This window comes from Astyanax mexicanus, chromosome 11 (assembly GCF_023375975.1).
Source record: "Astyanax mexicanus isolate ESR-SI-001 chromosome 11, AstMex3_surface, whole genome shotgun sequence".
Classification (NCBI taxonomy): Eukaryota; Metazoa; Chordata; class Actinopteri; order Characiformes; family Acestrorhamphidae; genus Astyanax; species Astyanax mexicanus.
The window spans coordinates 12,397,870-12,424,675 of NC_064418.1; the positions used below are offsets into that span (position 1 = coordinate 12,397,870).

General features: G+C 38.0%; 2 protein-coding genes across 4 annotated transcripts in view; one reads left to right on the forward strand and one right to left on the reverse strand.

Annotated features, from left to right (window-relative positions):
* Positions 1 to 110: 110 nt before the first annotated feature.
* On the reverse strand, positions 111 to 15,127 carry arhgap20 (Rho GTPase activating protein 20). Of its 3 annotated transcripts, none has more exons than XM_049485306.1 (15): positions 14,804 to 15,127; positions 12,259 to 12,341; positions 10,739 to 10,909; positions 9,876 to 10,025; positions 9,708 to 9,749; positions 8,510 to 8,594; positions 8,348 to 8,425; positions 7,603 to 7,669; positions 7,084 to 7,245; positions 6,092 to 6,270; positions 5,710 to 5,868; positions 4,638 to 4,783; positions 3,776 to 3,956; positions 3,135 to 3,243; positions 111 to 2,719 (listed from the first exon to the last, which is right to left on the reverse strand). In XM_049485306.1, exons 1-15 carry the CDS (start codon positions 14,864 to 14,866, stop codon positions 1,365 to 1,367), a joined length of 3,030 nt encoding a protein of 1,009 aa, XP_049341263.1. In that variant the 5' UTR covers positions 14,867 to 15,127; the 3' UTR covers positions 111 to 1,364. The 3 variants fall into 3 exon arrangements, with proteins under 3 accessions (XP_049341263.1, XP_049341262.1, XP_022536201.2); XM_049485305.1 differs by having other exon boundaries at positions 111 to 2,722; positions 14,804 to 15,126; XM_022680480.2 differs by lacking the exon at positions 14,804 to 15,127 and adding an exon at positions 12,871 to 13,087 and having other exon boundaries at positions 111 to 2,722.
* A 4,877-nt stretch (positions 15,128 to 20,004) lies between these two features.
* Positions 20,005 to 26,806, forward strand: part of rnf17 (ring finger protein 17) — a 29,067-nt gene continuing 22,265 nt past the window's right edge. The window contains exons 1-11 of the mRNA XM_022680479.2: positions 20,005 to 20,103; positions 21,896 to 22,008; positions 22,453 to 22,550; positions 22,646 to 22,730; positions 22,827 to 22,907; positions 24,034 to 24,137; positions 24,320 to 24,488; positions 25,215 to 25,291; positions 25,494 to 25,568; positions 26,151 to 26,374; positions 26,493 to 26,582. Coding sequence (XP_022536200.2) covers positions 20,049 to 20,103; positions 21,896 to 22,008; positions 22,453 to 22,550; positions 22,646 to 22,730; positions 22,827 to 22,907; positions 24,034 to 24,137; positions 24,320 to 24,488; positions 25,215 to 25,291; positions 25,494 to 25,568; positions 26,151 to 26,374; positions 26,493 to 26,582 — 1,171 coding nt within the window. The 5' untranslated portion in view covers positions 20,005 to 20,048. The remainder of the gene's footprint in view (positions 20,104 to 21,895; positions 22,009 to 22,452; positions 22,551 to 22,645; positions 22,731 to 22,826; positions 22,908 to 24,033; positions 24,138 to 24,319; positions 24,489 to 25,214; positions 25,292 to 25,493; positions 25,569 to 26,150; positions 26,375 to 26,492; positions 26,583 to 26,806) is intronic.

The following is a 26,806-nucleotide window of genomic DNA, read 5'->3' on the forward strand; positions in this document are numbered from 1 at the left end:
TTTAAAAATTGGCTGTATATACATGCTGCACCTCTTGAAATATTTGGCTGACCAGTGTACACATATAAAAAAACCTCAGAAATAATAAAAAAAATGACAAGGAAACAACATTTTTAATATTATTACAATAAAGTTTACTGTTACCATTTATAATTTTAATAAAATCCATTTGTTAGGTAAAAAAAATACATAAATACACTCACACAAGGTACATTGGGGCAAAGGGCATATACGAATTCTCTTAATCAATCATGGGTGTGTTTTGGGCGTTACATGAAATAAACCAATCAGTGTGTCACAGTTGCATTCTGAAATTGGCATGTTGCTATTTCAATGGCGCGGTGTCCATGTGTTTGTAATGAGCGGGTGTAAGTGCATTAGGCATGATCCTATGTCGACAATTCACTGCCAAAATAGAAATGAATGTCTGAGTGTTGACGTCTGTCTAGGTTGTTTTCAGTCAATGGCACACCGGTGTTTTCTGTGGCCAAGATACACTGCAATACAGCACAAATTTACCTGAACACACCTCACTTCCAGACCACCACACCCATCAGTGTAGATATATTCACAAGCACTGCTGCTATTTAAACAATGCAGACGCAAGGCCTGAAAATAGATTGTTGGTGGGGTGTAAGTTAGCAACGAGCATTTTGGGTTAAATTACAAAACAATTGGTTTTCATGGTCAGAAAATGATAAATTATGCAATGATATAGAAAAGCAATAAGATATTCTCTAAATATCCAACTGTTTGTGGGCACACATTTTAAAGAATGCATTGACCTACATAAAGTTGCCCCCATTACTGACACACCTGTGTCACTTTTACAACACTTTTAATAGAACAGGGGTTTCTGAAACGAATATAATGTACATGAAACTATTGACTCAATGCCAGGTGTGGGCTAGATGAACGTAAAGCCCCAGCTTTGAGTTGTGGAATACTTCTGGGATGAGTTGTGGAGATAAATTCTTGAACCAGACTCACTACACTAATATTAGGTTAAATGTTCTGTGTTTTTATTTTTATAGGTGGTGTTATAAAATATAAAAAAAAATATTAGTGGGAACATGCCTTAAGCCCCTCCTATCAATCTAACGTTTTAAAAATACAATTTCTACCTCTTTCACATGATCACGTCAAGTGTTTGCCACCATTTCCCCCATCCTATCTCCTTTCCAACCCAAAATCACCTTTGGGTTCTATGCCCTCTCTTCATTCTCCTCCAAATCATCATACTGCTGATAGCATGCTTCCAAACCAACAAAATAACCATAATATACGTTACATTTAAATGATTTGCATGATTTAAGAACATAAAGGAGTCAAAAACATCCATTCCCAGTGTTGTTCCAATGTCTTCACACATACGACTCCTCTGGGTGGAGCCTAAGTTTCTGGTCCTCACACCATTTACCACTATAAGGTCCACTGGTGTGCTCCTCCAACCTCCTGACCGCACTCAGTCTGTTAGAGGCTGCCTTCAGAAAGCAGTTCTGGAAATTGTCTCTGGGAGAGAAATAAGAACCCTGTCCATTTGTCCTCTCAGACAGAGAGACAGAAGGACCAGGTTTTGTTGCCTGAAATAGAGGCCTGGATATTTGCATCATCAGTCTGCAGCTCTGTCCAAAAAACACACTTTGTGGTGGTGGGACCTCACTGGCTGTCTGGGGGTCTAGATTTGGAGTGCCATTGCTTGAGTGTATAGCCATCTCGAAGGGGTTAGTGCTCACAGTTTGAAGATTTGAGGGATTCTGAGGTTCCATCGTTGGACCTCTGTAAAAAAGGTCTTTACCCCCATGTAGGGGCAGGATGGATGATGCATGCAAGTAGGTTTGTGTTGGTAATAATTGGTTGGTGTTTGTGCGGCTATTTGTGGATATTTGTGTTGGAGGGCTCCTGTTGAGTGACTTTAAAGCCTCCTGGTAAGATGGAGGTTTGCTGGCCCTGCAAGAAAGGTGCTTGACACAAAAGCCACCACTTGTGGAATTGATGTCTGGCTCTTGCGACAAACGCTGGTTCCCTTTTGACAGGTTTTCTTGTGCTATACTCTGGAGATTCTTCTGCAAAAGGCCATTAGACTGCCTCTTAGGTGAAAAAGCCTGGGTGGAGGCAAGGAGATCTGAATAGGGACCACTGAAATCAATACTTTGTGAGAAAACACTGTCCAAAGAGCTGTCCATTGAGCTTATGGATGAGGAAGAAGTCACTGAGGATGACAAACTGGAGCCAGTGGGATCCAGTCTCATCTGAGGCTGATTTTGTTGTCTGTGGTTGCTGACTCTAACCCCTCTGTAGTCCATTTGCAGGTTTCGAAAGCCGTTATCAAGGAACACGTCCTCTTGATCAAACTCATCTTTTAGCTCATCTCGCAGGATGCTGCTATCAAGACTCGCCTTGCGAGCCTCATGTCCCCTACCTAGACTAGAGAAGGCATTGCCCACCAAGGCTGGCTCAGAACTTGATTTAGATCGTGATTTATGAGGACGAGGCTGGCGCACAGCAGGCGTAAACGTCCTAATTCGAGCGAGTGGCAGGGGGTCAAGTTTTGCATCAGGTTCCGATTGATCAAGGTCGCAGTCACTCAGAGAAATGAGCGAATCCCTGCTAAGCGTGTTGCCTTTAATGCGTTGGGTTGAGGAGATGTCCTCCAGTTCAGCATTTAGCTCGTTCTCCAAACTGTCATAGCAGGAGTCCGACATGTGCCTCAAAGACCCTGCTAGAAAGGACGAGAGAGAAATTTAATAATATAATAATAGTGTGATCAAAGATAAATTATACTTTTACACTTTGTCACGTTTACTATTCATTTCTCTGAGCTTAACCTCTTACACATTTCCCTTGTTCTAATAGTGCCTAATAATCTTTTTATTCTTATTACTATTTACTATGTCCGCCATGTCACAGCAGACAGTTGTAGAGTAGATATTTTGGGCCTATTCATTTTCACATAACTTCACTCTTTAAACTCTTTATTTTACTGATTAGGATTTCTGTACATTAATCTCTTTACTTTGCCTTTGTTTCAGGAATTATTTGCCAGGCCATTTTCTGATTTCTGTGGCAGTGTTGTGAATTTCTGAAATAACTGTTATTATCAGTTACCAGATTAACTTAATTATTTTAGTTACCAGAGTTGAAGGTTCCTCCGCTGTCAAGAGAAAGCTCTGTAAGGGCTGTGATGTCCTCCCCAAACACAGAGTGGCAGTTGTCAATCAAAAAGCAAACAAGGTCACAAACCTGCAGGAGATTCAGAGGCTAAGGAATATTATACTAGAGCATTTCTCTATCAAGTCTATGGGTTCTATACTACACATTTGTTAGAATCACAGACAATTGAAAACCGCCTGAATCAAAATGTACTCATTATAGGCGCCAGTTTTTAGGTGTTACACATAAAACTTTCATAAATGTGGGTAAACAGAGTCTACAGTCCTTTATATAAATAGAAAAACAGAGAGAGAGAGTCTACCATCTTTTAAACAAATACAAAAACAGGAGTCTACATCCATTAAAACAATAAAGAAACAGATAGAATCTAACATCCTGTAAACTAATAGAGAAACAAATAGAGGAACAGGGCAGAGAGAGTCTACCGTTATTTTCATCATTAGAGAAACAGATAGGAAAATAAACATACAGAAATGACTGTATGTAGTGATCAATGATATGATACAGATACGAGAAAGAGAGACAAAAGCATAATTTGTTATTTGTTATATTTAATTGTATTGTAATTATTAATCCTTTGTTTAAATGTTAGCTACAATACCTTCTTGGTGTCCTCTCGCTGAGTGAGTGAAGAGTTACTCCACAGCAGACTCGGGGCTATACACACAGCCAGGTTAGAGGAGTTCATCTGGTTGACATCAGAGTGATTCTGGACGCAGTGGAGCATCGCTATTGTGTGTTTCAGCAACAGCCGGTTCTCCTCAGGTAGCAGCTGGACCAGCCTGAGCACAGTAAAGTATAAAACATACTGATCACTGTGGGTTCAAAATTAGTGGATATCTGCTTATCACTTGCTCTGAGAAGGCTTTACTCTACATTCTACAATATAGTACTGAAAAGGGGGTCTTTGACCACTTGTTTTACAGAGTGTAGATGTTGGAACATTGCCAGGAAGGTCTGACTGCATACATACACATCAGTGAAGTCAGATCCTGAATACTGAACTCATTCCAAAGCTACTGGATGAGACTCAGTCACTCTGGAAAACTCAGTTCTCTTTCACAGTGGAACTCCAGAGTGTGCTGTCTTATTGTTCTGAGATTTTCTATCGCGATTATACACCTTAAAATACAGAAGTTGTATTTGGAAGGATGTTTACATATGTTTGGATATATGGTCTTTATTGTCTAACTGACTGTCCAGTACTTGTGTATGGAGATTATAGTTTAGAAGGCATTTCTGCATACGTCTGGACACGCAGTGCCAGATTCAGACAACTTGTTGTTATATAGATGCTATGCTGTTACTAACTTGTTCCTAGATATTTACTATGTCATATTAGATGGCTGCTATGGTGTTACTAATTGTTCCTTGGGAGGGTCAGTTGTAAAATCAGCAACATGTTAAATGTAATATCATTTTTTGCCATTTAAATAGTGTTTTTATATATTTTGGGGGCTCACCTTTGCATTTCCTGTACTCTGCCCTTTTGTGTTTCTCTCTCCTCGTCCTGCACGTTTCCTCTCTTCACAGGGCTCTCCACTGCTTTAAGCCACTGGTCATACAGATGTTCACACAGAACACTGCCTGAAATGTTCCGCAGGAACTCCTAGTAAACATACCCACACTTAAGTACTTGAGTGAAAATTTGCAATCTTTTGAGTTTACTCAACTTTCATTGAATTAAAGTGATGGGGTGGAACCAGGTGCGCAGGTTGCCTATATAAACCTACATGGGATCTACATGGTGTATAATAGTTCAGGTTAGAGGTGGGCAATATGACAACATTTTATCATACATTTTCTGTTTGTAACTTTAATAAGCAAGTAATAAGATGTCTCCAACCATGACATTTTCTGTAAATAAATTACAATTATCTTTTTACAATTACAATTAATACAATTTAATAAATTAAGAAAAATTGGTTAGTAAACTCCTTATTGGTTAAAAAAATTTAGTTATCATTTTTTTTTTTTCAGGGTAAAACACATCATATGATCACTAAATAACCTATGTTATTGCTTTTATACTTATCACAACTGTTTTTAAAAACACAGGTAACCACACTGACAAGCCAAAAGTCATGGGACAGCAGAATGCAAATTGATAATTCATCAATTGTTACCTTAGGGGATGCCTTGGAATGCCCACAACTGTATAATTATTAAGGTGTTACCTTGTGAGTGACATTAAAAACTGGCAGTGGGTGTTATGTGGATTGGATATTCCATTTCTGAAGTTGAGCAGGTATTTAACATTTCTCAATCCACAGTTTTTTTTGTGTGTGCACGGAATCTGTCATTGAAGCCATTACCACCCACAGTATATAGGTTATTCGGTGGTATGGTCATAACGGGAGGTCTCTGGCTAGAAATGTCTGTGTATACAGAATCACTTACATCCACATTCAATGCAAAACATCCCACACACATATTCCCCAGGTCAGTGCAGAGTTATTTAGCTTGGCAAAAGTCAAGGGACATGATCTTAGGTCAAGTGTAAAATACAATACAAAGTACAGATATTCTACAAACCTTAAAAACAGCAGCAATCACCAATGCAGACTCCTGGCTCATGTCAGGATTACCAGAGTCAAGCTTCCTTCTCAGCTCCCTGCAGGCCTTTACCCCAGCAGAGCGTCGGAATATTCCACAGGTCGCCGCCCCCTCATTACATAAACATATCAGCATGTCCTGTGTAAAAAAAACAGTCCTTTATTTTAAATTAATTATTTTTCTGTCTGTGTCGGTGTCTCAATACTTTTGTTCATATAGTGTATTAAGGCTACAGATATGGAAGGAGCGTTATAGGCATAAAATATGGACATAAGTATAAAACAAAAAGAGAATAACAAAAAAAAAGAATTCCTTAAACAATATGTATCAAAGTAATAAATGAATATACAAAACAATATACCTTAATGGGTGTAGGAAGGGTGTGGCCTGCAGTTATTTCACTCAGTGGTTTTCCAAACAGCTGACCCGGGGCAGAGTCAGGAGAAAAGGAGGATTGAAATGGGCCGTCCAGTTCTACTGTGGAGCTCCGTCTAAAGGGCCAGGTCAGCAACAGCACCTTCCTCCTACTCCTCTGCTCTTCTGAGAGAGAGAGAGAGAGAGAGAGAGAGAGAGAAGCAAGGAGATGTGGGAATGGCATATTACCATGCAAAAGTCTGAATTAATTATTTGCTATTGTATATACGGGACCAGTCAAAAGAACATCCCCATTTTTTTGGAAACTGGAGAACAGGAAAAGGAAACTGGTTCAGGAAAAGGTCTGTGTTACCCACATGGTAACAGACAGACAGGTAGTGTAAAATATCACAGTGATAGTGATATTATCCTGCAACAGTATATGACAATATACTGCAAATATGTCAAAAGTATATTTCCTAAAAGAATGCAGAATTACAGCTTAAGTGGTTTTGACTTTTAGCCAGTTTCTAGGCTATTGCTAGGATGAAGCTGTTTTTGTAAGGTGGCTGCATTGATTTTTGAAGTGGTTCCTATGGTGTCCCAGGTGGTCGCTATGGTGGTTAAGGTGGTTGCTATGGTTCTATTGTTGTGGGATAATAGATAAATGTTATGGGGTTACTAAATAGGTGCTAAAGTGTTACTTGTTCCTAGGCGACTGCTATGTATTTCAGGTGGTGACCAGCTAAAGTCCTTTGAGTGGTTGCTATGAGAGTTGCTTTGGATTTATAGCCACTTTCTTAAGTGTACTTTTTATTTGCGATGCCATTATTAGGGTAGTTATTGTGGTATTTCAGGTACTGAAACAATATTATTTTATATTAATACATGTATTTTTATATGATTAATAACACAGACTGATGCTATAGTAGTAGTATAAAAATCCAGGCTCTAGTTTAACCACACTGAAATTCTGAGATCATATTTTGGTGATCTTACCTGTGAGTCTGTGGGGGTGGTCTGTCCTACGAGGCTTGAGGATAAACTGACAATGTGAATCATCAGACAACACCGCCATCTGGTGCTGGTGCTGAGTCTCCGCAGTGTTCTGCTGCAGGGCTCGGATGTGGCTCATCTTTATACTGTATGGGAACTCGTGACCTGAAGGGTTTAAATTCCAAAATGACCAAAGTTCACATCACAGACTGCTCAGCATGAATATATAACTGAAATATAAAAAATACATATTTTTACAGGGTTTATAGTCATTTGTTCAGATTAATATCAGTCAATTAAGTCACTCAGAAAGATGATTGATCTATAAACATATATATTTACAATGGAAATATCTTTAATGCATACAGCATGTTATACAACATAAATACAACAAAACTGATTTTACACTATTGAATCATCTTAATTTTTCAATTTAAGACATATGGTGGTTGGTTCTTTGGTGGGCTTGGATAATAAATATGGCATCCTTACAGTTTACAGGAAAATGTAAAATTTTCTCACCAATCAGAGGGTAGGGTGCCTCATCCATACTGGAGTTCACCCACAGCTGAAAGTCCTTCAAACTACCCTGAGTGTGGACATGAGTAAAGTAAATTACATATCTTTTAATATACTAAATTGAAAGTTGAAAAAACTCAGAGAAAACAAAGAAAAGAAAATTACAGACAGTTGTGCCAACTAAAAATCCAAAGTTTACAGCCTCCTAAAACAGTTCTAACAACGTCCATGTGAGTTTCCCTACCATTTAACCAAGTGTCTGTTCAGTAAAAAATATAACAATATATATAACTATATATTATAACAATAAGAGCCAATTAGCTTTATGCTTATTCTGTGGATGGAGGAGGGTCAATGTGCTAGTAGGGAACCCCCTCTCCATGGGGAGATCTGCACATGTGCAGCAGCCAGAACAAGCTGACAATTTTTTTTCAATTGCTTTTTTTTGCATGAAGAAGCCAACCACTACAAACTGTTCATGATGTTTTTTTTTTATCAGATTTTATCAGTAATTTAAAAAATGTTGTTAAAATGGTAATTATATCTTAGATGTAGAGTATTTTTGTCTCTCCGCATTTAAACACAGAGGCTGGTGGCATTTGCAAAGATGCTGCAGAGTGACCTGACTTGCCTGTAAGCAGATTCATTTGTACATGTGATAATGTTTGAAATGTTACTGTTAGACATTATATCCAGGAATTTGAATAAAATGATAAAATGATAAAAACTCTTTTTTGCTCTCACTTACCGGTAGTCCAAACCTCTGTAGCGCTGCCTTGATAACATCAGAGGTACAGTCTGTATTCCTGACAGAGAGAGCTTTGGCCTAGAAACAGAAGGGCAAATGAACAGACTCATATTTGAACTGTTTGTGCACTGTAATCAGAATTATCTAAGATCTTAATCTTACGTGAGCACAGTGTCCAGTATCCTTAGCGTATATCTTCAGTGGTATGACCTTCGGGTGATCAAGCTCCTTCTCCTCGCGTATATGGCTGGAATGAGGGAGAAAATGTGAATTAAATGAGACAAGAGAAAAAGAGAGTATAACAAAGATGTGCTTGCTGCAGTACTATATTTGTTGTAAGTATATTTATCTCCAGGCCATCACTAAAAGTACACAGACAAGTATGCTAGTTTAAGGTGTCACTACCACCACAATTAAAACACAGTCAAATCACAATCACAAACAAAATGCCAACTTGAATCAGTTGCTAGGCTGTTGTGATAGGATGTGATTCCTATGGTATGACAGGTGATGCTGGGATATGCTGTCCAAGGTGTTAGTTAAGGTGCTAAGTAGGTTCTATGGTTTTACAAAGGTGTTCAACTTGACTGCTATGGTATACTAGGATGTTATATTGGTAGTTGCTAAGTGGGTGCTAGTAGGAGTGCAATTATATATTAATATATTGATATAGTATTGCAATATTTGGTTTTGCAATACAGTACTCATTTTCAAAAATACAATAGATTTTTAATTATTAGTTAATTATTGTGACACATATTGTTTTACCAAGTCCTTGCCAATACACAGCCCTAGGTGCCAGCGCAGTTGGCAAGGTGTTGCTAAGTGGATGCTATGGGATATTTGAAGTGGTTGTTATGATGGTTATTATGGTATAATAGTCAGTTGCTGAGTGGGTGTTATGGGGACACAAAAGTGTTCCTAGGTGGTTGCTAGGGCAGATGATAAAATTTTGCTCAAAGGGTGCTAAACTGTTTCAGGTCTTTGCTATGGTGGTTGCTACGGCATTCCATGTGGTTGCAAAGGTCTTGCTAGGGGGGGTTATGTTATTACACAGTCCTAGGTGGAGTGCTATTGTGTCAAAAAGTGGGTCATATGGTGTACCAGGTTGCTAAGGTTGCTAAGGTATTTAAGGTGATCCAAATGAAAGCTATGGCAATTGATATGCTATTTTAGGTGTTTGCTATGTGGTTACTAAGTAGAAGTAAATAAGATTATTAGTAATGGGCTGAAAGTGTAACTGTGTGCCATTTGTGATGTAGTGATGTACAACCTTCAATCAAACCCTTACAGCAATGTTGCAACAAGCAGTATGATAAGCAGAGTGGAGGACACATAGTGTAGTGTGGTTGTTAGCTACCTTTGAAGCAGGGAGAGCCACCTCTCTTTCTGATAAGCGGTTCTGAAAAGGGGGGAGAACCTCATAGTAATTTATAGTTACAAACACATTATATATTATTATGATTATTCTAATAAAATTAGATATTATTATAAACCATCCATCATATGAGTGTGGGCACGAAAGTACCTGAAAGTAGCCACACAGTTGTATGTGGGCCAGCCTATGACGAAGCTGGTGTCTGGACTGGTGGTGCCCTCACACACATCTTCCAGGCAGCTGGCCGTCCACATGTCACACAGACGCACACATGCCTTCTGCTTTACCTGAGAACTTGATCTGAAAGGAACACATAAGAACAATTTTAGTACAACTAAACTACAACCCCAAACATACACTGTGTAGGTTCCCCTGGTGCCAAAAAACAGCTCTCACCCATCGAGGCATGAAATAAACAAGATGTCTGAGGATGTCCTGTGGTATCTTGGACATAAGCAACACACAGTTTAAGTCATATTCTTCCTTCATCCACGTTTGGTAGGTACTGAACACTTTGTAGCAGGAACACCCCACAAGACCTGCCTGATGTTTTAAAGATGTTCTGACCCTGTCGTGCCACTGTAACCAGATCATCAATGTTGTTCACTTGAACTGACAGTGCTTTTAATGCTAGAGTTGATTCGTGGCATAAACCAAAAGTAGCTAGACAACCTCTCTTAATAATTTCTTTAAAAAACGTAAATGTTTTAAAAAAATTCTGGTAAAGAGTGGTAAAGGGGGCTAAGGCGCTGCCACTATGATCGGGAGATTGCTGGTTCGAATCCCAGTTATGCAGCTTGCCGTCAGCTGCCGGAAACTTTACAACTGGCCTTTGAAATTGGCAATTGGACTTGCTCTCTCTGGGTGGGTAGATGGGTGTTCTTTCCCACCCAGATTTCTCAAAGCCAAGGTTAGTAAATTTGGTTAACATGGTTAACATATGGCACAGTAAGGTAAAGTAAAGTTCCACCACTACACCTCCCCCTTCAATTTTCCTTTCCTCCATTTCTTACTTAGCCTTGCTGATGATGAAGATGTCGCTGAAGAGGAAGAGGTAGCGCTCCTGGGTCTGAAGCCCTGCCTGCAGCTGCGCCACGCCATGACAAACCAGCTTCCGCCTGGGGCCCAGCAGAGACTGCATCATGGCACAGGAGGCGGGACTAATGTCAGACACACACTCATTGCTACGTACACACACAAACACACACACACACACAAACAAATATACATACAGACAACATGGTCAGTGTTTTTGCCGTAAATACTTGCACAATGAACCGAAAAACTCGCTTATTTGTTTTAAATTAATCAAGTGTCCTGACATGTCTCCTTTTATCAATCGTTTCTTTGATTAATTACCTCTTGTGTTACATCTGCCAATGCAACAATAGCTGGATCCCACTCTAAAGGGGTCTGCAGACACACACAGTCAGTCACTGTCTGTGTCTCTCTCACAGATGGGTGCACAAGCATCATGTGCATACACTCACACACACACATATAAAGGCAAGGCTAGAGCAGTTGCTTGGGCCCCCCAGCTGATCATGGACATGGAGCTAAAATCCTCACTGATGCTGTAAATCATGTATTTCAGTTAGAGTGGTTTACAGTTGTTAGAGAAGTTTACATAAACCACATACACACACATTCACAGACGTGAATTATACGTCATTATTAAGCAGAATGAGTAACAACTCAATGAATTTAAATTAATTTAACTGAAAATATAATGTTGGGTCAGTGGTGCTAGATGTTCCTAAATGTCTTTAACTTGTCACATTAAAAAGCTTTGACTGATAACACTCAGTAGATTGACAGTACAATGGGAAAGTCCAAGGAGCTCAGTGCAGATCTGAGAAGGATAAATCTAGATTTACATTTCTAAACAACTGCAGATTCCATGATAATCAGTTGTACTGTACATGCAAATGTTGGAAGGTGTAGACACTAGGCCAAGGTCTGGAGATAAACCTGTCACTGTCATCTATGAAGTATTTGGTTTGGATTTTTACTTGGGTCATATAGTGACAATGTCTTAGTCTGCTGAGCTACTTGGAGCCCTAAAATGATGCAAAGAAAATTTGCATATTCATAAAGTTTTAAAAGTTCAGAAATCAATATTTGTTTTTCATGTATCTTGGCATATTCTCCTCCACCAGTCTTATACACTGCTTTTGGATAACTTTATGCCACTCCTGGTGCAAAAATTCAAGCAGTTCAGCTTGATTTAATGGCTGTGATCATCCATCTTCCTCTTGATTATATTCAATTCCATTGGTAAAAATGAAAAACATCATAATTAATTGATCTCTTATTTTTTCCAAAACTGTATATGGACTTATAGGAAACCAGCTAAATTAACTGAACTCTACCAATTCTGGTAAAATATTCAACTAATTCTGTCAGAAGTTTGTAGATGGCTACCACCAGAGTCTCATCAAGGTAAAACTTCCTAAGGGACAGTTAAGAGGTCTTGTCTTTGGCTAGTTGAAGGAATATAAGAGCATAATAATGAACAATCTTGGCATCATACCTTGCAGGGCTGGTCTTTGTCAAAGCTTTATTGAGAAGAAGAGAGGGAGCGGACAGCCTGCGCTGAGAGAAGGGCTTCACATTCTACAGAAAGAGAGAAAAAGAGAGAAAGCACAAATTGATCTAAACTTCACCTGGCATCCTAACCCATGCAAAGCTTTATGGTTGAAAACTATCTGTCCAAAACTATACAGACACCTGTTCTCTAAAGTGTACTTGTTATTACAGGGATTTCAACTGCATGCATAGCTTTTATAATCCATAGCATTCCTGATAGAATAGGACATTCTGAAGAAGCTGCACATGAAGATATGGTTACTGTTCCTAAAGCCAAACCTATAGGGATGTAAATCCAAAATTAATTCTGTGCCATCCAGCATCAGAACCTGAACTCACAGATGCTGTCATGAATGGATACAATTAACCATATTGTAAAGCCTTCTCAGAACATGAAAATATCTTACCGCAGCACAAATAGAACATATTCCTTAGAATATCCTTTATTTAAAAGAAACAATTGATGAGTGACATCAGTAGTAATGCAACTAAATTGGAGGTAATGGACACACACACACACACACACACACACACACACACACACACTCTACAGTACCGTGAGTTCTGCCCTCTGGTCAGGGCTACCATGCTGTCTGAAAAGCTTCATCACCCTGTAGATAAACCAGTCCTGATGTGAAGATGCTGTGTAAAGTAAATGTCCATCTCTGGGCTCAGCCTGAGCTTCACTGAAGCTGAGCCACTCACAAGAGCTCCTTCACTGAACTGGGGGAGGGGCTTCAGTGTCTGTAAAACTGTACTGAGTCTGTGGGTGGAGCTTAAAACACACCACAAGCACACACACACACACACACACACACACACATACACAGCCTTTCCTACTAGTATGCGCTGACAAACTGGGTCTCCATTAGAAATAGCCAACTCCAAGCTAACTTTAAATCATCTGCAATCCTTAATAAAGTGTCAGTCCATATTATTTTGTTTCTAAACTGTGAGCAGAAGCATTTCTGAGTGGAGAAGGGTCAGAATGGTTTAATGGTACCAGTGTGCTGATACAGCCATCCCTGCTAAGCTAATATATTAATTCTACTAAAAACTGGGGTATCGGGTCGCTTTTTGCTGAAGTTCTTCTGGCCATGTCACACATCTTTACATACTCACGTCACATGTACAGCCTTTAAAAGAGGATCCGGCTCAGTTTTACTTAACACAAGCAGTTGGTGGAGCAATGGAGACTTCAGAAGGGCTCATTTACCAAAACAAAGAAATTTAGGAGTTTTGTAAAAACAAAGAAATTAAGGAGTAAAGCAAGCTCTGAAGCCTAAAAAGCACATGATAGAGTCCGTGCTAAAACCAGAATTAATATCGGATTGGTGTTTGAACGGTGGAGAAAGCTCCATGACCGCGCTCTCTCTCTTCCGATATTTAAAATGATTCTTCCCCATGCTCGGTGCAATTACCCCTTCTCACAAAATGATGGTGAAGCTAGCAAGGTGTCTAATCAGCTTATGGTCTCTCAAAAGTCCCTTATAGAAAGTAATTAGAGGGTTAAATGGTTATGGCTATGCTGTTTGATGTTTGAGACACTGTCCTATTATTCCATCTCCCCCAATCCTTCCACATATTGCTGTTAATTAGTAAGGGACTTTTAGGGGTTCTTCAATTTGAAAATGTGGAAAAAACTTTTAAGCTGCTCTAAGGAACCTACATTTCATTGCTTTCATTTCCAAAACAGCTTTACAAGAGAGAAATTAAACCTTCTTAACTGTCAATGAAAGTCGGTGTAAACATAGTTTATTTCATGCCATTTTGAAGAATTTCTATTGGCCTATTTCTCAAGAAATTTTAAAATAATGTAAAGGAGAGTTTGTGTCTTCAAATGATGTAGTAAACTAAAAATCCACAAAACACCTTAAAATGTACCTCCACAGTTTCAATATGAAAAACTCAAAACTCCTAAAGAAACATATACTTTGCCCTGTGATTCCCACTCCTAGTGTACATGGGCAGTATTTTTGTCATACTGTTGGATTCTTAAATACTATATTTATCAAATAGTTTTTAGAGTATCTGGATGCCATGATTAAAAAGATTATGTACATATTCCTAAAGTCCTACCATTTTACATTTCCAAACACTGCATAGCTAATTTACACAAATTTCTGTGGTTACACTACATTTACTCATCACCAATTTCCTTTGTCACACATTTTCACACTGAATCTACATCAGTTTAAAACATTATTATATACACTTTGCCTGTGTTATTTTACAACCATTTCCAATAATACAATATGTTAATGTGCATGATAAACCATTGCAATATACTAATCTGTTCCACTGACATAGTTACATTAAATTTGTTTGCATGGTTAATGATACACCTTCACACACTATACACATGTCCATTTTTACATAGAGTATTCTGTACTAGTCTGTGTAATAGACCACACAGTAAACACACACACACACACACACACACACACACACACACACACACACACACACACATTCACATGTGCACTTACATTAGAATGACAGAATTCGCCACAGCTTAGGGCTCTGCTCCTGGACCCATACACAGGCTCCATGACCACGAGATGTTCACCAGAACTCTAGTACAGCAGATCAGCAGTGTGTTTGGGTGTCCTCTGTAAACAACCAGATCAGCACATCCACAATCCCGTTTCTATCTGAGGGTCTCAGGGTCTCTCCCCACCCCACCTCTACTCCCCCAAAAGATTATGTCTATATCCCAGACTGTCCAGGGGAGGGCTGAGGGGTCAGGAGTTCAGTTCACAGAGTAGAAAAATAGGAAAATGTCCAGTGAACTGGAGTAAGAGCAATTTGATATGATTCCTAAAGCTGCTAATATGAATTTCCATGATTTCATAATCCTCTGCCAATATAATGTCATTTACCTCCTATTTGTTCCCAAACACTAATAGCACCACCCCCTTTGCACCTCCCATCCCCCCTCTCTGTGTGAGGACAGTGGATGGTCAGACAAGCTTAAGCCTCTTTTCTCACCAGACTGATCACTTAGGCGACTGGCCACACAGTAAAAATGACAGAATTCAGTCTGACGGCTCATCACTGAGTGTGTTATCATTGAAAAAGGTGAGGAAATCTGATGAAATCTGGTCAGTCAGTGTTTTTTTGTTACAAAAGTTGTACCTACTTATCAATAATAATAATAATAATAATAATAAAAACAAACATTTGCCAGCATATTCAAACATATGCCTACACTGAAATAATGTAAAACGACCATGTCAATGAATAAAGTGCATTTTTTTGTTGGTCATTTTTTCATAAACCCCCAAAAAACTATGGCTGCGTCCAGAAACTTTTGCTACTCCTCCTCTCCTACTCCTCCTTTCCTACTCCTACCCCGGAAGAAGGTGGAGGAATCGAGGAGAGGAGAGGAGGAGGAGGAATGGAGGGAAGGAGCTGTAATTGGGGAAATGGGACAGCTGATCCCTTTTAGATAGGATGTTGACTACCGTTGAACTGAGCCAATCACAACGCTCACTTTCAGCACGTTTCATAACATTACTATCACACACAGCTAAAAATTCAGATATTCCAATAAAATCCTGTTTACTCCCAGACGCATTTTTGGCCGCATATATGTTATACATATATATACATATATTATAAATAATATATGTTTTTATATGTATAACATGATACACATAGGGTCATAAATATAGTTTTACTGAGCATACGGTTTATCTAAACTATTAATTATATTACTGCTTTACTGGCTGTTTAATTAGATAAGGAACCTAGTTAATTAATATGTTTATGACGTATATTTGGGCGTTGCCTTCCCCATTTTCACGTGCTCTGTGGGCGTGGATGCAGTGATGTCATTGGAAAATCCTTAAAAGTCTTCCGGAGTAGGATACACTGATGTAACCTCCGTTGGAAGCTTACTACAGGTGGATTTTAAGCGGCTTCTTTCGTCTCCTACGGTATTCGGACAGGCGGCAAGATGGCGTCACGAAATCAGTTTCCGGGTCACGGAGGAGAGGAGGAGGATCGGTAGGAAAAAGGAGACACTTTTGGGGTTTCTGGACGCAGACTCCTTACATCTTGTTTTCAACAATGACCAACAATCACTAGGTATAGGCTCCTCTAACCAGCTGCCTAAAATTCTGGACATATAACAATAACTGACAAATCATAAAAATTGCACTGAAGTCAAAACCCTTTTTCAGCAAAACTTTCCTCCCATTCCACTGAACCATCAAACATCTGTGAATAGACCTTAAAAGAACAATGCATCAAAATAACACATGAATCTCACAGAAGAGAAGCTTGTAGAGGAAGAATGGAATAGAATCTGAAAAATCTCCAAACAATAATTGAATACTTGTAGCTGCAACAAAATGAGACACAAACTCTTGCATGTTAATTCATTTTGTTTGGTAAATTATGATATATATAAACAAAAACAGACACAAACACACTAAAACTGGCCCATGTTTAAAAAATCCACTGAAAAAACACTAATCATTCGCATATTTTTTCCTGTATATTTCCATACTGACATTTATACATGAATCTCTTTGCTTTTATTTTCTCATCTGTGTGGCTTATCCAGGACACAGCATTGTTCAGTATGCTCCTTTCATTTCTAAGCATCCACAGTGTCATGTTTTCTTATCTTGTAAAGATGATGTAGGATCATGGATGTGCAGACATTAAGCTATAACCACATTACTTTGAGTGTATTTACTGATTTAATGCTGCACACGTGACTCAGCACCGGAGCCCTACCATCCCCAAACAGCTAATTTGCCTATTTATAGATAAAGGCTCTATCAGAACAGATCAGACAGAGGAGAGGAAGGACGGCGAATAAGGAGGAATGGAAATGAGAGGATGTTTGTGTTTGAAATAACATAATTACACGATTATATAACAAAATTACAAACTAGCAAAGACAAACACTCATTTATGTGGTATTTTTGTATGTGTGTTTGTGTGTGTGTGTGTGTGTGTGTGTTTGTGTGGTTGATTATGCCCTTTTTTTAGATTGTACCATCAAAAGCTTCATCTCCATAATACATATCATTATATATCTACTCTTTATGTTAAATCTGCATACACTATATGGACAGAAGTATTAGGACACCTGCTTATTCACTGTTTCTATAAAAATCAAGGGTGTTATAAAAGTTTATGGTGCTTTTTAAACAACTGTCTCTACAGTTGTAGCATTGATGTGAGGATTTAGTTGCATCCAGCAACCCCCAACTCTGGATTGAGCTCCATCATTTCCATCAACACAGTTTACTGCTTCAATACTGGGGGGTTTAACACCTCTCTAGTCTATACCTGGCATTAGGCATGGTGCCAAAAGTTTCATGGGCTCATATGCTGACTCTTTACAGTGACTAGACACACTGTCTGTATGAGAATGATAAAGACAGAGTGCTATACAAGCATAGACATGTATACAAATACAGTCAAAAATCTATTAAAAAGCTAAATGATAACTTATATTTAGTCATTTAGTTATTGTATAGCTTCTTCTGTCAGTTTTTGGTATTTTATCCTAGCTATTTATCACAACATTAGCATCTATTAGTCAAAGTGTAATTTGTAGGTCAGTGTTTGTGTGTGTGTGTGCAGTAACGTATGTTTTCATGTTCTGAATTATATTTGCTCTATTTCTCGTTGCCCCACCCCGGCCTCAGCTGCCTTTAGCTCTCTTCCATCTGCACTGTGATCTCAGTCGCTGCACTGCAGCCTCCTGTACTGCAGGGCTGTGTGACCTTTAGCTGCGATCTAACTGCAAAGTTAGTCCTTATTATTGAATACACCCTATCCAAATGCTGAGCTCAGCCTTTTGGGTCATTTTGCTGGATTATTTCCACAGTGCTGGTAATTTTGTGTTGGTCAGCTGCTGCGTTCAATATATACCTGCAGTACAGGAGGCTGCAGTGACAGGACTGCAGATTCTGGACTGCAGTTCTATGACTATGGAGATAATTTTGTACCAAACCTTTTGCACAAAAGAATAAAATATGCAAACAAAATTTGTATGAATCAATAATAATATTTGTATATGATTATAAAAAATTAACACTAGAGCTATAAGGCTGATGTGACTAAATAACAGTTTGTATTACATTTATAAAAAGTATTACCACTTTTGGGTGATTTCTGGCTTACATTGGGGAAAATATAATGCATTCATTGATGATAATTTCTGATTTGATTGTGAATAAAAGCATACAATTATAGATAACACAGTAATATATTTTGGATTGAATGTCTAACAAACATCTAAAAAAAAAAACAATATGTGAACTTTAATGGTAATCATTTTTTGTCATCTTGTTTGATTAGAGACCTGCATTTTGTTTATAATACCCTATAACTACCTGAGCATACTGTATACTGCAACATAGCATGGAGTTCATAGAAAGCAGAATTAACTGTAATTTAACTTTTATTAAAATGATGAGGTTAAACTCAGATCAGTGTGCTGACCTAATGTGTTGCACTGCTCTGGTTCTGCAGGTCTGTGTTAGGGATAGATTAACTAGATTACAGCAGCAGCACATTCCCCCCACCCTTCCAACTAGACCCCCCAACACATACACTCTAACACTAGCTGAGTGTCCAGTTTCCAGGTCAATAGGTGTTTCTGAACCGGGGGCGTGGTGAAGTGTGATATGGTGATTAACCCAGACTGACTTCTGGCCTAACCCCCCCCCCCCCCCCCCCCCTTCTGCAAGACATACAAGCTGTGATCACTGTGGGAAACAGAAATTAAAATATTAATATACTGTATCTGTGTATTTTAGGTCTCACACAGTTAAGTACATACAATGTCTCTGCCTCTCTCCTGTGTGTGTGTGTGTGTGTGTGCGTGTGTTTGTGTGTGTGGGCAGAGAAAAGGTAGAAGGCCAACCCTTTGTCCATTTGCTCTTTTGCAGCCAGACATATGGCCGGAAGGCCCACACAAACTAGTCTAGTACTGTGACCCTCTTAGTGTGCAAACAGAATGACATAAATGGTCATGAAAGCAGTACCATCCACTGTAACCTGTATGTGTGTGTTTGTGTGTGTATGTTTGTATGAATTGACCTGAGGAAGGTTACTGACCTACATTTCAGCCAAAACATATGGGTCTACCCTCACCCCACCCTCCACCACTGCTGCAAATATGCACACACACACACACACACACACACACACACACACCAGGGAACTCCCTGATGCTGCCTCGTTAAATACCAAACAGCACAAACAAAAAAAAAACATATTTTGTTATTATTATTATAATTATACTTATTATTATTAATATTATTATTATTATAATAAAATAATCTATTAAAAATACAGATTATGCAATATTCTGGCTTGAATTTAAATTAAAAATATAAATATATATAAATATATACATTCGCAAAGATGCCCTCATTAAAGTATTTTTCTGTTTAGGTATGCTTTATAGGGACTTTATATTTATAATATCCTCTTAAGCCATTTCTCATTTTTAAAATTGCTCAGTTTTTTGTGGCTCCTAAAAGATTATTATTTTAGGAAGGTGTCGATATGGGGGAAAAATAATACCAGTATAAATATGAATTTCCGAATTTAGAATATGGTGTTTTGGTTGTTATGGCTGGGTCCATTAGCCCTCCAAAGAGAGCAGATCTGATTGGATTAGAGTCACCACCTAATTAACCAATCAGAACACAGAGCTTAGCTGGTGAAGAACGGTGAAGAAGCAGGAGCAGGAGAAAGATGTCGGACTCGGCGGTGACCTGTAATAACTGCGGCTTGCCGTACACTTTACCTGGTAAATCTTAGGAGCACAGGAATCTGGAACAGAAATATTAACGTTGTGGCTTTTAGATAGTTGTAGTGTAACTTGTAAGCGCACTTTCAGGCTATAATTAGTTAGGAAACGGAAGTTGAAATATGGGCTCATTGTAGGAACTATCCGTTCCACCTTAAAAGGTGCTAAAGTTACCTTTCAGTAGTAGACGGGATCCTGAACTTTGCTGCTGCCATATTTAAGGTGGAATGGAAAAATGCGATTAGAAAGTTAGAAAACAGTAGTACATGCAAAATATTTACACACTTCGACATTAATCTTCATAAATAAATGAGTTGTGAGTTTAATAAACACGTAAAAAAGTATGTTGGTCAAAGGGAGACAGAATATATAGATAAAGTGGTCAAATCAACGGTCGCATTTGCAGTTTGCTAACCTAGCTGACGCAACCGTTTTACCGAGTTAGCTAGCTAGTGATTCAGGTGTTTTAATTACGACTCTATACAGGATACTGAGTGATTAGAACCAGGTATTAGCTAGTTAACTAACTAGTTTAACTACATTTGAAGCCCTCTTTGCCCCACATATGTTCAGTGTAAAGTTTTTAGTTAAATTGTCTGACCGTTTGGGGCTCAATTTAAGAACAGAAAATTCTGCGTAAAACTTTAAATATTTATTTTTTCCATTAAATATTGTGAAGAATTGAGTTTTCACAAATTCGTCTAATTTTCTAGATTTTAATTCTGCCCTATAATCGGAATATCGTATTATAAAAGACCTTATTCACTATACAAATGTTTGTTCACTCCTCCAAATCAACGAATTCAGGTGTTCTAATCACTTCCATGGCCACGTGTACAAAACCCAAGCACCTACTCAAGCAGAATACTTCAACCCAGTAAAAGAATGGGTCACTTTCAGGAGCTCAGTGAATTCCAGCGTGGTCCTACTGATTTTGGTCGTGCTTGGCCATGCTATTTATCTAGCTTGGGTAGGTAAATAATGCTTGTAGACCAGCTAAACATTCAAACTCATACAGAAACATATGTTATCCAGGGAATTAAGAATTACTGTAGAAAAATAAGGATAAAAAAATAAATTAAATAAAAAAAATGGATTCTTAATTTTCTAATTTTGTATTTTTGTTTTGCCTCAGGCAACACAAATAGATTGGATTGTACCATTAGATTGGGGGAGGGAAAAACATAGTTGAGTAAAGATTGATATATTTTAAGAAGTTCAGATTATAAATGGGGACTAATGATATTTTCCTGATTATTGGAAGAATGAAAATAATGAAAACACCATTTATGTTTGCTATTCCAAAAGGTAAAAAAATAAATAATGAACTCTGGAAGGAAATTCAGGAAAAAAACAGTCAAGTTCAAGCTGGTTAAGCTTGAGTTCTGGTTCAGTTTTTGACCAAAATAAGGGTGTGTTTTGCTGGACTTTATTGGTTTAGCTTAGGGGTGGGCAATCAATTTTCTCAAGGAGCCACATAAAATTGGAACAATATACATAGCTTGGTTCTGCCCAATACATATATACTGTAGGCCTATACAGCATTATAATAGCCATTTTTCTATAAAAAAACAGTAAATTAAACATTTTAATGATACTATAAAATGTGGTGGATTAAATAATTATTGACAACCTTACATAAAACAGCACATTTTTCAAAGCCCAGCATTGCTTTAACTTAATAACTAACAGTAAATGAAATATTACAGTGATGCAATGAAAATGTTGAGCACATAATTATATAAATCATGTAATATTAATTTTATAATTTGTGTTTGTATGAATTGTTTAGAAGATGATGAAGTGGTGGGAAATGTCCCCCATGTGCTGCTGTGTGGTCACATTTTCTGCACAGTGTGCCTGCTGGAATCTCCACGTGGGTTCATCACCTGCCACGAGTGCAAGGTGTGTATGAAGACTGAGCCTGTTTGGGCACAGTAATTATTTTATAGAGACAGTGATTCAGCTAAAAAGGTTGCATGCACAACGAAACAGTCATTCGACGTAGTAGTCAGGGTGGATTTTTAATGCTACTTTCATACAGCATATTGTATGTTTTAGATGATACAACTGTTGTTTGTGTGACTGTTTGAACTGAATATATATATATATATATATATATATATATATATATATATAAAGATATATAAATGATATAAAATATGATTTATTGCTCTTGCAGCCAGATTTGAAAATGGACAGCAGTAGTCAATGAGGGCTTCAGTGTTATGCTAATGGTTCAGACCTCTAAAATATTTGAATTGTTGTCTCAATCTTTGACTGAACAAAGTATTTAACCTTAATTTTTGTCAAAAAAGTCCTTTAACAGCCTCATGAAAACATTTGCAGATGGTTACAAATGTTGGTGAGGAAGGAGTGGATGGGCTGCAGGTGGACAGCAGGATTATTGGACTTATCTACACTGCAAGGATGAACACCAAGAAAAGGTAACTCCCTCTACACAGCTACTTCTGATTAAAACAGGATTTAGGTCAGTAAAATCCTTTTCCACCATATAAATGGGCACACTCACTTTCTGCAGACAAGGAGACAAGCTGAGAGCTCGTAAATTTAGGAGTCCATCTGCATCGCCACCTGCCCGAACTGAGCATCCGAACACTGAAGTGGTACGCATGCAGTTTATGCATATGATTTAGACACCATGTCTATATATTACTGCGTTGTTATAGACTTTTTAATGCTGCGTGTGTTTGTGTGTGTAGGGTCCAGACATGTTGAAGGTTCTAGATGAAGCTCTTTGTAAAGCAACAGAAAACCTTAATACCCTGGACAACCTGCACCAGGTAAAATGCACAACTGACAACCTTTCTCTCGCTACGGCTACATTCACATTCATTGACCAGTTTAAATTTTTTGCTCTGATTGAATATGCTGGTGATTTACATTCATAAATACCTGACCTGTATTTGTCTGTAATGTCAACGACTGAAATCAAATTAATTTAATCTATCCCTGAAATGAAATAGATGCACACTGATATTCATTGATGACAGGACTAAGCACATACATACACATAAAAAGACGCATGAAATCTAATCAAACTGTTTACATTCATGTCACATGCCCATGAATAGTATATCTATGATGATCTCGGACCACATACTAAAGGGACTAAAATCTGATTGGAAAAAGTCCACACAACTGGCGCTGCGGAGCTCTGTGTAGAACAGAATGGGCAAAGAAGCACACTGCCAGAGTTTGCTAGCTAACCTTAGCCAGTCAGCATAACAAGCTAACACACTGAAGGCGCAGCTCTGTGCAGTTAAGCACCCATCTAGTACTGTCCTCCCTGTAGAAAAATGAGAACAGCATCTGAGGAGCTCCTGCTGCTGTTCCTCACTGTATTTTTAAAAGAAACCCAAGTGAAAGTTGTTGGCGTATCTCTATTTAAGGTTTATTTGTTACATTCTTCAGCTGTTTTACTGCTAGTGAAGTCTGATTCATATATATATATAAGTCTGATTCATTTTTTGGGACAAAGTAAACCCAGTAGTAATCAATGTCATAATATAAGGCCTTTTTGTTTTATATTATATGTACCCCTAACAGTACAGTAACTCACAAACCTATATATTTAGCCAAGCCCTTCCTTTCAGTCATGCCTCTCTCCACCCTAGGAAAGTGGATGTTAAACACAGAAAAATACACAGCTGGATGAGAAGGCACTTAATTCTAAGAATCCAATCCAAAAAACTCCCTTTTTTCTGCCAGAGTTCCAGTACTGTTTTCCACCACATTAAAATATTGACCATTTAAAAATTAGAAAATGTGTGAATAATACAATTTAATAATTAAATAGTCTAATTAAAAAATAATTAAACTTTCGTCACAAAAACATTATTTGAGTCACTTAAGCTTATCATGTGTAAGATGCTTAAGGATTGAGTAACTTCTTCCCCATCTTTTAAGACTCTCACTTCAGGTATTCATGCTCAGCTAAAGAAGGAGAGATCTCGTATCACAAAGGAGATTGAAGACTGCACAGAAAAGGCTATTGGCATGCTGCACAAAAGGTGGGTTGGAATAAATGCACAAAGTCACAAAAGTGGCTTCAGCTAGTTTTTAATAGTAAGTATCTTGCTTACTCTTGAATAAAGTGGGTAAAATAGACCTGTATGATTTCCACAATGAGGGGAACACAGACAGAATCACAGAATTGAGGAATGCCCTAATTTTGTGATGTGTGAATGTGCAGGCGCAGTGTATTGATGTCTGAACTGAGTTCTTTGGAGCAGCTGTTTTCAGATGGTCGGGAAGAGTGTCAGAAACTGGAGGAGAGGCGGAAGGAGATGCGCATGGCCATCCAGAAAGCGAAACATGTTCGCCAAGTCCCTTCACTTGGGACTTACTGCCATCTAGACAAGGTATGTTAAATGACAGTAACATAGGGTCTCTTTCCCGGACAGGGATTAGGCATATTAGAAGACTGTAATTTCCTTTCAATGCAAAAATCTCTATTCATAATGCTGCGCAGTCCAAGACCCCAGTCTGCGATAGTGCCCCATAGGGGTGGACGATATGGTCCTATAGTATCAAAATATTTCAGTCTATTTTATATACAACAAAACATTAAATAAAAATAAATCAAAAATACACTATTGCAACAAAATTACTATTACATTTTATTTGGCATATTATTGCATATGAACTGATATGGTACACCCCTAATTGAGATTTTCACCAGATTGTCAGGATTTCCATATATATTTAGGATTGAAGTAAAATAAATGATAATTGACAGAAATCTAAATTCTATTTTTTGCTACAAACAGCAAAAAAGCTGGAACCTGATGACCTACATGGCCCTTAAATAACATCACAATATTTCAGGGTATTTTTGCGATAACAATACGATATGGCACACCCCTAATGCCCGACATTGGTGCCCATGGCCCATTGTATTGTTATATAAAACGATATGATTTATAATAGTAGATACTCAAATCCACTTAACCACTACACTGGACAATCATAACTGGTTTGCACTGGATATTCTGAAACATTTGTTATCTATAGCAGTATTCAAATTTAAGGAAGATTTAAAAAAAAAAAAAAAAAATCTTGGAAGATGTTTGTCTGGATGTTTTTAGGTTCTGGAGACTCTGGAGACTCCAGTGGATGTGGGATCATATGATATGTCCAGCCTGACTTTATGTTCCAAACTCAGGTAATGTTTCTAAGGCTGTATGATCCGTTCACTGATTTGTGTTTATGTAAAAAATTCTGGAGTATTCAAAAGAATGTAATGTAATAGTACCATTTAATTAAAATGTATTTTGAAGCGTAGTGTAATGTACTTTCATTGTGAGACCTGCTAAAATCAGTTTTTCGAAAATTACTTTTTAATTTTATGCATGTTTTGTGTGTAGATGTGTTCTTCATGTGGACATTCTGACTGAAAGTTTGAGCAAATTTCTGTATCTCATGGATGGTGATGTTAAGCTGTGAGTATTATTATCCTTTTTCAGTAATATGTATATCGGCTATTATAGTTTTAATTTGGGTCAATTGTTTGTGCAGAATTAGCTTGCAAATAATCAGGAATATTAGACACACCTGTTCCTTATAAAAAGGTATTTTTAAAAAGGCAGTTTGAATAAAAAAAAGTGAAAATACAGAATGCAGCCAGACCTGCATTGTGTATAATTCAGCTACATTTATTTATTGCCATTGCTGAATGACAAATTTAAGGATGCATCAAATATTTAACAACTGATATGATTCAGCTGAAAATTGCAGGAACGAGAATTGATGAGAATCATTTATACAAAACAATTGAAAAGCAAGACAAAAATACATGTAGGTTATTTAATTTATGGCGTGATTAAAAAGGTAGCAGGATTAATGAAGATCTGCAATAAACCATGTTTGATAAGGGATTCATTTAATTTGGAGCATGCTTAAGAACTTTCTGGCAATCGCAGTTCCAAAACTATTCCAAGCTGTCCTATTAGGTTACATTTCATGATTAAATTTGCATATTGTTATCCTATGGCATATCAGTATCTTCAATTTTGTGAGTCCAGGGTGTCGTCAGTTCCTGCACCAGAAGAGCGGGCAGGTACACCAGCAGTGAAAAGTAGATGGGAGAAATCAGGGGAGCGGAGAGGAGGCCGGTCACGGGGGAGAGCCCGGGACAGCATGCTGAGCCTGCCCGCCCCAGCCTCAGATCAAAAACAGAACAGCCCCAATGTCATTATAGAGGAAATCATAGAGGAATCGGACAGCGGAACAGAAAGAGAAGGAATGGGTGGGTGTTGCTTTAGCTTAGACTTGGTAAAAAATAATATTCAAAATAATATTTGCTGTATTTAAATAACCTTATTAGAATAAATTTGCCCGTCCTATTTTTTTTTAATTGTCTGTAGTCTTGGACTCCAAGCGCTTACAGCGGCAGAAGGTGCCGAGAAGAAGCCGTAAGGCACAAAAGGACAGGACACCTCTTCTACAATGCAAAGGTAAAGTAGATTGTGTTTACACAGCAGGTGAAACTGGCCCAAATTCAACCTTTTATGTCATATGTATGTGCAGGTGGGTTGTTTGAGTGGCAATAAACAGCAAAAAAAAAAACATTGAATCCATTTTCAATTCTGATTTTGGTAATTTTATTATGTGATATTGAAATCTGATACAAATTCAATTTGCTGAAGTGCATCCTAAACATCCAGATTGTAGTTCAGGC

Coding starts and splice junctions, on each gene's coding strand:
- arhgap20 (XM_049485305.1), bottom strand. CDS start 14,866: ATGGAGCCTGTGTATGGGTCCAGGAGCAGAGCCCTAAGCTGTGGCGAA. Junction 7,246..7,602: donor GGCACCCTACCCTCTGATTG/GTGAGAAAATTT, acceptor TAAACCCTTCAG/GTCACGAGTTCCCATACAGT. Junction 4,784..5,709: donor TGATTGCTGCTGTTTTTAAG/GTTTGTAGAATA, acceptor TATGTTTACTAG/GAGTTCCTGCGGAACATTTC.